General features: G+C 36.6%; 1 protein-coding gene across 1 annotated transcript; it reads right to left on the minus strand.

The window, feature by feature from the left end:
* Positions 1–1,340: 1,340 nt before the first annotated feature.
* On the minus strand, positions 1,341–8,439 carry pax10 (paired box 10). The gene is made up of 8 exons (XM_055193849.2): positions 8,185–8,439; positions 6,395–6,560; positions 5,625–5,786; positions 5,193–5,275; positions 4,917–5,064; positions 3,660–3,730; positions 2,474–2,618; positions 1,341–2,288 (listed from the first exon to the last, which is right to left on the minus strand). Exons 2-8 carry the CDS (start codon positions 6,498–6,500, stop codon positions 2,188–2,190), a joined length of 816 nt encoding a protein of 271 aa, XP_055049824.1. The 5' UTR covers positions 6,501–6,560; positions 8,185–8,439; the 3' UTR covers positions 1,341–2,187.
* Positions 8,440–13,686: the final 5,247 nt, after the last annotated feature.

Genomic DNA, 13,686 nt, shown 5'->3' on the forward strand with positions numbered 1-13,686 from the left:
TCTATCCCTCGCCCGGCCACCCTATCGGCCTAAAATCACTGTTCTCCAGACCGTGAGCCAATAGGGAGCAACACAGCTGGGTGAGGCACTTCCTCTGTGACAGGAAACCAGCAAAGAACTCTCAGAGAAGCACACACACACAAGTTTGGTGGACTCTGTGTGGTGCAGAGTTTAACATGACTACTCTCTGAAGTATTTTGTGCTTTTCATGCTGGAAGTATTTCAGTTTCACTAAAATCTTTGGATATTGATGCTTCTTCTAGGCACCGTAGCTTTGCCCTTGTGGTAGAATTGTACCTGTCTATTGCTTTTCATTTTTGTCACATGCAATTATATCTGTCAAAATGTCAATGCAATGTGATGCTCGCAAAGGGGTAACATGAAAGTAATGTGTATCTTTTGCATTGTTCTGGTCCAAAGAATATTGCATGAGAAAACGAGGATTTGTTTATCCACTTGAGATGCAAAGGCCATTAATGTGTGTCCAGAAAGGGCGAGAGATGAACAGATAGAGGGAGGAGTACAGATAGACCGATGAGTTTGAGGGAGGGGCTCCCATGTTCACACAGACTAGATAAAGCATGCTGTGATTGGGGATTGGTGGCCTTATGAGAATTGGAGAGACGTGACTATTGCAGTGACCTCTGCGTGCATTGGCCTCTTTGTCTCTACAGATTGTTTACATTTGCTTTAATCAAACTCATCAAGTATACAACACGGGAAATCTGGAAGATAAATCTCGAAAATGAGTCAGACCTCTTAGTGTATTCATTCAATTTCCTGAGAAATTCCAAGGACATGCATGCAGGAAATTTAATATACAATGCTGAAATACTCAAGCATATGAATATTATATGCATTTAAGAACGCAGATCTAATGGTTGAATTTGTAGTAGAGCATTGTGTCAGAAACGTCATGGGTTTGATCCCTGTGAATACACATTCTGATTAAAAAAAATGCTTAGGTTAAATGCACTGTAATTCGCTTTAGATCTTCCAAATCCATAAATGTCATGTAAATGTAATGGGATGTGTTATTCTTAGCTCCTATAATAATTGGAAACCCACATATTCTGTATCTGTATTTGAGCCCCGTGAGAATAACTTTGCCAGGACATTATTTTTAAATGGGTGTGGTAATGTAAGTAACAAAAACAGGAAATCCACCAGCACACAGGCAGGAAATGCTACTGTTCAGTGACAGTAACAAGTAAACATAACCCAAACGACAGTCAGTGAACCAATGCACTATAACTACAGGATAAAAGGGAATTAAACAGATAAAGAGTAGATGAGGTTTTTTTTTTAGGCAGACACAGACACAAACACACACCAGGGCATGCTGTCATATTTTTTATTTCAATTTTTTTGTTATTCCACAAAAGGGTTGACACTAAAATGTTCACAGTTCTAATGATAAATACAATAACATCACTCTTTCCCTGTCACTCATTTCATATGCACACACATTCAAACATACAATACTACAGTGAAATTCAAGGTCATGGGCTCTGACAGAAAAACATGAATATTACGGAGTGATAATCAAAATCACAGTATTGTCCATTTAACAATTTACAGTAATAAATCATCAGCTTAACTTCAGTATATTACACTTGATCGGTCATACGCTTGATTGTCGTTGCAGCCTTTTGCAATACCTTATTTTGATTGTCAGTTTTGAATCTTATAAGCTATTTTGTGCATTTGATTGATTGTCATTGCTTTGCACAGTTTCAAGCTTGATTGTCATTGGTTGTTTCATATCAGCATTATATATATGGCTGATTAATTCCTCGATGATCTGAAACAGATTTGTGTCATACCATACCAGCATATTTAAGACTATCAATGTCTGATATCTACTCCCTATGCGGGCAGTTTGATTTTAAGTTGCACATGAATCCTATTTGAACTACAAAAGGCAGGGAGTCAAACAATACTGTCTTTAACAGACCAGATCTGAATCGGTCATCTTTGATATCTATAACCAGACTACTTTGTGCTGTTGCCTACCATTTTGTGAGGTCTTTATTTGACAGTTTATTTACATAAACTGCTTCTCTGATGTGTAAATTAATTCAAATACATATGATTGTCTTGTGTGTTTGGAAGGTTTTGTATTAAATGCTCAGTTAAACGTTGTAAGAAGCTTTGCTGGTTTTAGTCTGATAAATGATGTGCTGTTTACTGCAGTCTCGTCCAGTACTGACTCAGACCTTGTCCCAACTCCTGGTCACCGCCCTGAACTGCAGTCTGTCCCGCTGTAGAAACACCAGGAAAAAAGCCTAAAAGAAACAGGGGTCTTACATCACTTTTTTTATATACAAGACTTATTTGTAACACAAAAGCAAAACCAAATACACATTTGCATTTGCATCTTTCATGCACCTAACTATTTTGGGGGGGGCTGAGATTACAGTATTGATATATGCAATGTGAGGATGTAGTGTGTTGTGTTTATTGCACTCACCTGTGTTTGCGCTGGCCGTGGGAGGCGGCGGGAGATGGGGAGAGGTGTAGGATGAAGAGTCAAATTTACGAGAAAGAGGGGGTAGGGCAGAGGGAGAAGGGGGCAACATGCAGGAGTAAGTCGGGGTGGACTGAGAAGACAAAGACTAGAAAACAGAAGAGGAGAAAGAATACAGATTAATGTTTTTTATTTATCAAATCAACTAGATAATACAAAAAGCTTTCAGCTGTTGTTTGTGTGTGTGTGAGAGTGTGTTTACCATTATCATTATGCAAGAAAAAACCCACACTGGTGTAAAAGATTATGTTGTGGGCTTTATGATGTTGATGTGCCATAGTCCAGTACAGTATTGGGTGTGTCGTGTCAAGACGTGATGAAAATAAGACATTACTTCACACAAGACCTTACTGAAGATGATACTGATCTATCTTTATGTTTAAGGGAGGGGATTATAAAATGAAACTGAACTGTTGAACTGTCAGAAACAAGAGCAAGCTGAATCTATCCTAAGAGCCACCAGCAGAGGGAGCTATTAGGCTTTATAATTGACCTTAAAGCCCTGCCTAGTTTTTCCTTCCAGTTGCATAATATGTGCATGTTGTAGCTTTTCTGTCTGCATTATTTACTGTTTTAAAGGCTTTCTGTTCTGCATTCTTTAACAAGACAAACATGTGGAAGCTGTGTGGTCTTCGAGAGTGCATCTTTTTTTGATAACCACAAAAGCAAATGTTATCATGCATCTGCTATAATAGAAGAAAAATGTGTGTGTGTTTTAGAAACAGTAGTTCACTGTACTTACAAAATAATGCATTAATTATTAATAATTAGTTCATGTTAACTATGCATGTATTATACATATAATGATAATAATTATTAAGATAATAATAATAATAATAATAACAATAAGTATTAGTATTATTTTTTTAAATAACTATAATAATTAATATGAAAATAATAATAATACTATTAATACTAATAATTATTATTATTACCATGCTTATGGTTATGATGATGATTATGTTATTATTAATATTATATTTTAAAATAGTAGTTTTCAATATTGCATCTTGATTACTGCATTATACAGATTATAACAATTTTAAGTATATATAGGTGCTTGACTATTGCTGTATTTTTGTATACTTTTTTGCATATTATAGTTTTTAAGAAGGTTTAAGTGAATTACCTGCATACTGGAGAAGACTGACAGGGAGCCATAGCCTGAGAGAGAGGAATCACTTCGACTGTGCATTGAGCCTGTAGAAGAGACCAGAATTTAGTTTAATTCAGTTTTTATATAGCATTTTTTTATATAGCAATGTAGCAAAGCAGCTTTACTGAAAATATATGTGACCCTGCACTGCAAAAAATGATTTTCAAGAAAAAAAATTCTTAGTATTTTTGTCTTGTTTTCAGTAAACATATCAAAAAATTCTTAAATTAAGATGCTTTTTCTTGATGAGCAAAACGACCCAAGAAAATAAGTCTAGTTTCCAGACCAAAAACATCAAACCCAAGTGATTTTGTGCATAAAACAACCAAAACAATCTGCCAATGGGGTAAGCCAATTTTTCTTGAATTTTTCTTGAATTTAAAAATGTTCAATATTTTTTTGCTCACCCCATTGGCAGATGTTTTCCTTGTTTTATGCACAAACTCGCTTGGATTTGATATTTTTGGTCTAGGAACTAGACTTGTTTTCTTGGGTCGTTTTGCTCATCAAGAAAAAGCATCTTAATTTAATAATTGTTAGATATTTTTACTAAAAAAACAAGCAAAAAATACAAAATTTTTAAAAAGGAAGTTATAAAATCATTTTTTGCAGTGTGTATGTGAAATTCGGGCTAAAGTCTCATTATTTAATATTGAGATTAGGAGCATCAAAGTTGATTTTAATCATTGATTTTCATATTGATTTCAATCTTTGGCATGACCTTATATACATGGTCAATATAAAGATATCAAGGTTAGGCCTATATCTCACACAATGTTCTTGATTTTTTGTAGATAACAGTAAATCACAACATGACTTTAGCTGGATTTTCATACACTCTAAGAAAGGTGTTATTTTTTAACAAATTGTTTTATGCTTTTTAACACATTATGTGTTGACTATGTGTTCAAAATAAAAGGCACAACACAAGATGTGTTTGAACAACACAAAATATGCTGTTCCAATAATAACACAGAGATGTCTGTTCTTAACTAGACACAAAATGTGTTTTTTACGCAACCGTTTTACATGGTTACACATACAGGCTTAAGAAAAATATATGATATATTATTGCAATAAAAAGTGTATGAGAGTATAGAAATAAAGAGATGTGGAGTATGAGTAACACACCAAACAGTGTATAAAACAACAAACACAACTTTACATATTTGCATTACTGCAATCAATATTTTATTGATTTAAGTTAAATAAGTATACAAAGATATATACCTGAGCTGTTGTGATGATATACAGGGGAATTAAAGGAAGTGCTCAGTGGAGTATGGGTCTGAGAACAGGAACTTGTGCCTCCTGATCTCTTTTGGTTTCTCAGCTTCTCCTCCCTCCTCCACTTAGCTCTCCGATTGGAGAACCATACCTGTCAATCACCCAGAGTTGCAATATGGGTCAGTGCATAAGAGCGGTCTGTTAATTTATTGGTTCAAGGCACTGCAGATTTAAAACGATCGAATGGAATTATAACAACATTTAATAAGAAAACCTTACCTGAATTCTAGCCTCTGGAAGATCAATTTTTGCTGCCAGTCTTTCTCGAGCAAAGACATCTGGATAATGTGTCCTTTCAAACTCTGGATAATACATGAAGTTTTTAATAAAACACTTAAGAACAAAGACTAATGGCAATACAGAGGAAAGAAAGACACCAGGACAAATAACAACCCTGCCAAGCAGCAAAGTTTGATTTCAATCATTGATTTCACATTGATTTCAATCTTTGACATGACCCAACTCAGTCAATATTAAAGATATCACGGTTGTTTTTCACAGAATCTTATTTCCATTATATAGGAGGATTTTATATGGCTAGCAGGATCACATTAGACTTTGTATTTTGTAAAACAGCACCAGGTTGCTTAATGTGACTTGAAAGGTGTTTTTGCATTAAAGCATGATCTGAGCAAAGACTTTGAGTCACACCTTTCTCCAGGGCATCTATCTGCTCCTGGGTGAAGCTGGTGCGGTTCCTCTGCAGTTTCCTCTTCAGCTGCAGGTGTAGCTGAGTCTCGTCCACCTCATCCCTCTCTCCTTGCACCGCTCCTTCTCTCGCCCCTGCCATCTGCACATTCAGATCCTCTACATCTAGACAAAATATTAAATGCTCTCTTATTTCTAAGTCACTTTGGATAAAAGCATCTGCTAAATTAATAAATGTAAATGTGCAGGCAAGAAAACAACTTCAGCTTGGGAGTGTCTGTATGTACGCGTGCTGCATTTTAGTGTGTATTATTATTATACAGACAGAACTGTCTCTTTAAAGACTGCCTCAGTGTAGTATTAGTTTGACTCTATTTGTGTACATCTGAATAAACAGCAACTGTGTTGCGGGCATCTCTTTCTGCATCCATTGTGTGCTAATTTTAACTTTTTGCTTTCTCTATAATGAAACAAATATGATGTCAAGGCCAGAAACTGCCGTGTTTATTTGGGGTTGTATATGTGTGGCTGATGGTGTAGCTATTGGCACCCTCGGTTTGTGCTCAGTCAAGTATAAGAATTGTTGGTTCACCCCAAAGCTGACTTTACACACAACTCAAACACACAGACTAACAAAATCATCATGTCCTTTCTTTTAGGGCATGTGCACTCTCAGATTTTTAAAAGCATATTAATATACCATATACCTCTCACACAGTATGACTTGTTAGAGATGTACTGTATACAGAGACAAACAGCAAATGCTCACACACCTGTTCCATGTTGTGTGGTGATGGTGTCAGGTGGATGGTACCAGTTGTTTGGAGCAGTCCAGTTGGAGCTGTTTTGTAGATTCAGCATGGTCAGATTTTCAAACATCAAATGTCACCTGTGAGCAAACCCTGAGCCTCTCCTTCTATCATTCAGACAACTCCAAACCTAAATACAGAAAAGAAAAAAGCTTACATTTATAGTAAGACACTATACTAAATGTTATCAACCTCTGTATTAATGTAAATGAGTGTCACATTCGGTTTTTTTGAACACCATGTGCATTATGATGGGTACATGATAAAAATTTGACCCTGTTTGTGAAATCCAATCTTTTTATGAGATTTGGAGCATCAAATTTTGATTTCAATCATTGCATTCAATCTTTGACATGACCTTACTCAGCCAATATTAAAGATATCAAGGTTATATTTTTTACAAAATGTTCTTTACTTTATGTATCATATTGTGTAGAAATCAGTACATCACAAAAAAAAACTTTAGCTGAGTATGGTTCACATATGGGTTAAGCAAAGTAGAAAGACTATTGCTTAGTTGCCATATTAACAAATTCTGAAAATATTTAGATGCAGAAGAAACAGAGTCTAATGTCTCTACAGATGATTAATGTATTGTAAACCTCTTTTTTTATACATACACACATTGACCCTACAGACATACACACAGAGTTCATTACACACACACGCAACGAATAATTAAGAAGTACAGAACATCTAGCCTGACATCATTGAACACACACGCATGACTGGAGAGACTAATACTGTCAACTAATGTTAACAACAATACACACACTACACAACACAGACACACACAGTAAAAAACAGAGAGATAATAATAGATGCACTTCACAATATGAAAAGATTGGAAAAGATTTACATGTGCAACTGCATACTCGGACTACGAAAACAAAACTCTATTTGAAAGTATCGGTGCCACCTGAAATACAAATATCCCAAACGTACCCTGCACCTCGACATAATTTACTGAGCACGCATCAGCTAAATGAATAAATATTGTTAATTGGAATTAGGCCACATTCATTCAAATGTTTAGATCTAGCCATGATAGAAAGAAAGAGACTCAACTGTCAGTGCATTTAGGTATACCAGTATGTGTAGCACTATACCCAAATCATTGGTGTTGCATGCTTTACACTGTAATCAAACTTGTAACTTAATAAGTATCTATAATTCATACTTAATTCTATTTACATTCTCAATTATTAATGCTAATATAGAGTCTTATAATTGACAAACACAGATGGTAAGAATATTAAAATCTGCATATGCAGAGGAAAAGATTAGTGAAATATTGAATAATGAAAATATATTTTTACATACACATACTAACATATTTATAAAGAAATATTTTGTATTTAATGATGTAATTGTCTATGAACAGTGTGTGTATAAAGTGTAGTAACAAATAAGTGAATGAAGTGTCCTGTTATACATGCAGACATATAGTAGAGAATGTAAAAACGTTGTACACCAATTCTTTCAATGTCACTTTGTAGCATTCTCAATGCAAGACAAATACGAGTATGTATAACAATTTATGTCTTGCTTATCGTCTTGTGAAACGCTGTTGTGTATGAAAATAAGAAAATGTCAAAGGTCAAGCCTGCAATAAATTCTAGTAAGGATGGCAGGAACCTTTCCTCATGTAACAACAAACCCATTTCTGATACACTTGTCCAACTCTATTTGATATTTCAAAACAATCTCAGATATTCTCTCTTTCTGTCTAAAGTGAAGGCATATTGACTCACCTGGTAGATGAATGAATTGAAAAAGTGGTCCACACTTTCTCAATGTCTCTATCACTTTCTGTTCATCCCTCCTTCTATCTGCTCACTTGCTTTGTTAATGTTAGACTCTGTTTGAGAGAGAGAAAGAGCATGGGAGGAGAGGAAAGGGAGAGAAAGATGTAGAGAGTTAGACAGGGCGAAAGAGAGGAGGAGAGGGAGGGGCACTGGGATAGAGAGAAATGCATCTGCAGGCACTCCGGTCCTTGAAGCAATGAGGGAGGGGATGAGAGAGAGAGAGAGAGAGAGAGAGAGAGAGAGAGAGAGAGAGAGAGAGAGAGAGAGAGATGGGAATGACACACAGACTCAGTGTCAGTGTCAGGCCTGGACTTAATGCCATGAAAAGGGGTGATGAAGTGAGAGCGAGAGAGAGGTGGAACCCAACTAAAATAAAGAAAAGAAATAAAGCTATATAGTCTCCCAAAAACAAATTTAGTTATTGTAGATCCATGTGAGAGAGCATTAGACCATACACCTGCCCGGATGACTGGCGGTCAGTGATAGCTCGAAAAGGTTTTAAATGAACAAAAAGCTGCGAAAGTGTCCATATTGAACTTTAATACGTTTGTATTTAAAAGTTGTAAAAGCTGCAGTCCTCATGAGATGAGAAACGTACTTGAGTCTCTGTGTGTGCTGATTTTGTATTCAAACATGAGTAGAAACTCGCAGAGCTGCATGTTAGGGCAGCTCTTCTGCCACGCACACTCACACTGTATACAACGTGTTTACCCGCAACTGCACTTTGTCACAATCCCAACGCTATATTTGCATATTTTATTGGATTATCTTTAAAACCAAAGAGCCTGTGACATTTTAAAACATGAGGAAACATAAGACAGAGAGAGAGAGAGAGAAAAAGCAAGATCGAGATGCAGTTTGAGGTCTTATAAAGAGTCAGTTAACAATACTTAAAAATTGAAAACTATAAGGCAAAAAAAAGACTTAAAACATGCTGACTTTTTAAGGTAGGGAGTGTGACCAAATTACATTTCATTTATTGTTTTTATTTTACAAAAAATTAATTAATAAATAAATACAGAAAAATTTTCTGGTTTCATGATTTTTTAGTGCATTCTGGTACACAGGACAATGTGTATCATTGGTTTGCTATTGATCAAGGTATGAAGAAATGTTTAACATGTACAGGAGGCACTTAAATTGAGGATATTTATGAAATCATTGTACATAATGTACAGAACACTGTGAAAATATAAGCTTGATATATTTAATACTGAGTAAGGTCATGTCAAAATTGAAATTAAAGTAAAAACAATGACTGAAATCAAAATTTGATGTTCCCATTCTTAGACTTTAGCTTGCATTTTACATTTAAACTATCTTTATTTTATTTTATTTTATTTTAATTTATTCATTTGGAAGACGCTTTTATCCCAAGCGACTTTTAGTGCATTACAAGCTATACATTTTTATCAGTACTTGTGTTTGAACCCACGACCATTTGCGCTGCAAACGCAATGCTCTACCACTGAGCTATAGACCGTTTCATCGGGTGCACGTGCAGTGACGCGATAAGCGTCTGGTCTGAACTTAACTTCCTGTTTCTGTTTGTTTAATGGTCTGACTAGTTGCTGAAACTGAACTCTTAAAGCGTAACTAAACCCCTGGTCAGAGCCTGACTCCACCCACTGGCAATATTTGAAAAATGCAAGAAAAGTGGGCAGATCCCAACGGAGATAGGTGGGACGAACTAAGCTCGTACCAAGTGTGTGGTGAGATCGTAACAAGGGCGTGATGAGCTTGAACCTGCTTACGTCACAAGCTATTTTTTGGACCCAACATCCAATAGGAAAATTCAACTGCAGTGGCCACCGTTCAACCTGAAGAGGGCAGCACTCAGACGTTTTTACACCATATATTGCAGTATTGAAACACTTTATATCCAAATGTCAAAAAACTTACTAAAATCAATGTACAGCACTAATAAAGCATCATTCTTACAGATCATTAACTAAAAAAAGTTGGTTTAGGGTTTAGTTACTCTTTAAACAAATATCTCGTCGAAAATAACAAATGTTTTGGGTTCCTATGTAATCTACGTGTTGTTTATTTTGCTTGCTATATAAATAAACTACTTTAAAAGGACTTTGTTATTATTTATTTTACTATTGAGTTTACCGGAAGTTACGTGAGGACCACAAAAGCCGCTTGTTTATGTTGTTACTGCTTAAAACGTCTATACAGGAAAACTTGAAGAGTTTTATTGAAAAGCAACTTAAATTTTGTCTTACACAAAATTAGCATTGAAAATATATAGCGTTTTTTTTAAGTTGGTTACTGTCATGGCACTTCTGTTGTACTTTGCTCGTTATCATTCACTCACTTACTAAAAAGGGCAGTGTGTATGTTGTCCCTAACTTCTTTTGTTACTAAACTACAACAGGGTGGCAGATTTTTAATTTTGCCTGAACTATCCCTTTAATGTGACAAGCTACATCAGGTCAAGAGACACGGCCAAAGCACAGACAAAAACGCAATACGCAAAAAAGAAATACACACGATAGAGAACCGAACAAGAGAAAAAAGAAGACATAACGAGGCCATGGATGTATCTTTGTAGAAAAAACGAAGGAAGGGGGACACGGAGGGCACGAGAACGCGAGACAGAGGAGGCAGAGGAGAAGGAGGGTGCCAACTTTATTTATTTCCGGTTGACAAAACCCTCCGCTCTCTTCCTCTCTCAACCGACCCCCCCCCTCCTCCCCCCCATACCTACATCTCTTAGTTTGTCACTTGTTCAGGAGATTTATAGAAAAAGACAATGACACAAAAAGTAGCGAATTTAAACAGAAACCCACATTTAAAAATCAAAAGCATCTCTTTTTCTAAATAAAAAGTGGGATTATTTTTACAAAAGATAAAGTTAATCAGTGCGGAAACTAATTAAATGTTGTTAATATTTTGTGTCAGTGTGTTGCACACACAACGTGACGTTGAGTGTGTGTTTGTTATGTGTGCTGGTGTGTGAGTATATGCTCCTTCAGGGCACATTTTTCACTGTCTTGTTAGTTCATCCCTGTCACCCTCTCTCTCTCTGCTGGGGGGGAGGGGGATGAGAGGTCACCATAGCAACAATGCCGGGACAAATTAACATCAAGTGCTTTAAAAAAAATCTGTGAACATGTATGAGAGTGCATGTATGTGTGGTTAAGGTGTAAGCGTTGTTCTTGATATCCCGATTGCTGCGGCAGGGGCCTTGATGTTAATGCATCAATTACAAATAATTCATCAGGCCCACAACCTCTCCATCACTCTGCGTCATGCGCTTCGGTGTCTTCTTCCTTATTTTGTCGTCTCGGCCTTCCCGTTTCCTTTCCCGTCTCTCTCTTTCTGTCTCTCTGTGTGTTGTTGTGTGCCCCCAGGCTATAGAGTGCCACGTCCTCCCTCTCCCCTCCTCTCTTTCTGGCCCTGTCACCTTCAATTGCTCTATGGTACTAGACACACAGCCACAGGCAAAGAGAGAGAAGAGAGGGGACACACGCATACACAAAAAGAGGGGTGAGGACCGAGGCAGGAAGCAATGTGTATGTTTGGCGAGAGACAAAAGGGGTAAAGATAAAGGGCAGGTGTGAAAAGTTGTAGTGCTGAAAAATGTGAGAGAGGAAAGGAGCACAAGATACAACCAAATGAGGAATCAAAGAGGAGAGAAAGTAAAGGATGTTTAGACAGACACGGCCAGTGACAATGGTCCGTGCATCCATATGCGCAAATATTTCAATCTCTCATATTCAAGTTAATAAGTTGGTAAAGCATAGTTATGGCAATATTAGTGTTATAATCTTTTTAAAAGTATTGATGTATATAAAAAAGGATAAAATGTAACTCTATTACAAAAAGCTTCTCCTTTCTATCTCCTTTCTGCATGTATTGTTTCTAAAATTTGTAAAAACTTGGTTACTGTATTGCACTTCTCATGGTACATTCCTAGAAAAAAGGCACAAAAGCTGTCACCCTTTAAATAAAGAACACATTTGTACCCAAGAGTGCAAAATTAGTACCTCATAGGTACATACACTCACCTAAAGGATTATTAGGAACACCTGTTCAATTTCTCATTAATGCAATGGTGTAATGGTGTGGGGGATGTTTTCTTGGCACACTTTAGGCCCCTTAGTACCAATTGGGCATCGTTTAAATGCCACGGCCTACCTGAGCATTGTTTCTGACCATGTCCATCCCTTTATGACCACCATGTACCCATCCTCTGTCTACTTCCTGCAGGATAATGCACCATGTCACAAAGCTCGAATCATTTTAATTTGGTTTCTTGAACATTACAATGAGTTCACTGTACTAAAATGGCCCCCAGTCACCAGATCTCAACCCAATAGAGCATCTTTAGGATTTGGTGGAATGGGAGCTTCGTGCCCTGGATGTGCATCCCACAAATCTCCATCAACAGCAAGATGTTATCCTATCAATATGGACCAACATTTCTAAAGAATGCTTTCAGCACCTTGTTAAATCAATGCCACGTAGAATTAAGGTAGACCAGAAAGGGGGTCAAACACAGTGTTAGTATGGTGTTCCTAATAATCCTTTAGGTGAGTGTATCTGTACCTAAATGGTAGGCTACATGTTAAGAGCTTTTTTTAGGGGACTGTCTCAGTGACAGCCTTTGAACCTTATTTCTGAGAATGTATTTCCTCTCTATGATGAATTGCTTTATTGTTTACCTCACTGTTGTAATTCATGTTGGATAAAGCATCTGCTAAATGTCTAAATGTAAATGTTTAATATGTTTCTCATATAAAGTGGACTTAATCTGTCCACTAAGATTTTTTTCTGAAAGTGTCTACTTTGTAATAAAAAAGGTGTGTTAAAGCTTCCCTTAGGATCTGTGCTGGGTAAAAAGAAATAGTTAAAAAAAATTCAATGGTGAATAGCTACTACAATAAGCCTGGGGGCTTATGGGGATAGACATTGTCTCAGTTATGAAAAGGTGATGTTCTCGAATTTCTCTATCTCAAATTGCTCAAGTATCCTGGCTGGGTCACATTAACCCATGCTAACTTTGACATTGGAAAGGATTTGTTTATTTTTTGTAGATTAAGTGATCCAGAGGACATTTACTAAACCATGTCATACACATTATAAAAACCTAATTTGGTTTACCTTAACATATTAATTATACAACTGGAAAGTTTATATAAAAATAACTCCTGAGGACCAAATGTATTGCTTGCCTGCAAGATAATATTATGCAAAATATGAAATATATATGTTATATACGCTAGTTAGGATACATTAGGATGCATACATTCCTTAATGAAGTGAGTTTATCAATCCAGACGTTTCTATCATACATGAGTTGTCCTAAACTTTTCTAGTTTGCCAGGGCGCGCCTGACTATCTTCGTGCGCGTTCGCGTGTCAACGTGGCGCTTCATAGCCAATAGAACTTAGAATTTTGCATGGTACCGCCCACTATTCTCTTCGGATTGGCTTC

This window comes from Misgurnus anguillicaudatus, chromosome 19, assembly GCF_027580225.2.
Source record: "Misgurnus anguillicaudatus chromosome 19, ASM2758022v2, whole genome shotgun sequence".
NCBI classification, from domain to species: domain Eukaryota; kingdom Metazoa; phylum Chordata; class Actinopteri; order Cypriniformes; family Cobitidae; genus Misgurnus; species Misgurnus anguillicaudatus.

Coding starts and splice junctions, on each gene's coding strand:
- pax10 (XM_055193849.2), bottom strand. CDS start 6,500: ATGTTTGAAAATCTGACCATGCTGAATCTACAAAACAGCTCCAACTGG. Junction 5,787..6,394: donor CACCACACAACATGGAACAG/GTGTGTGAGCAT, acceptor TATTTTGTCTAG/ATGTAGAGGATCTGAATGTG. Junction 2,289..2,473: donor CACGGCCAGCGCAAACACAG/GTGAGTGCAATA, acceptor TGTTTCTTTTAG/GCTTTTTTCCTGGTGTTTCT.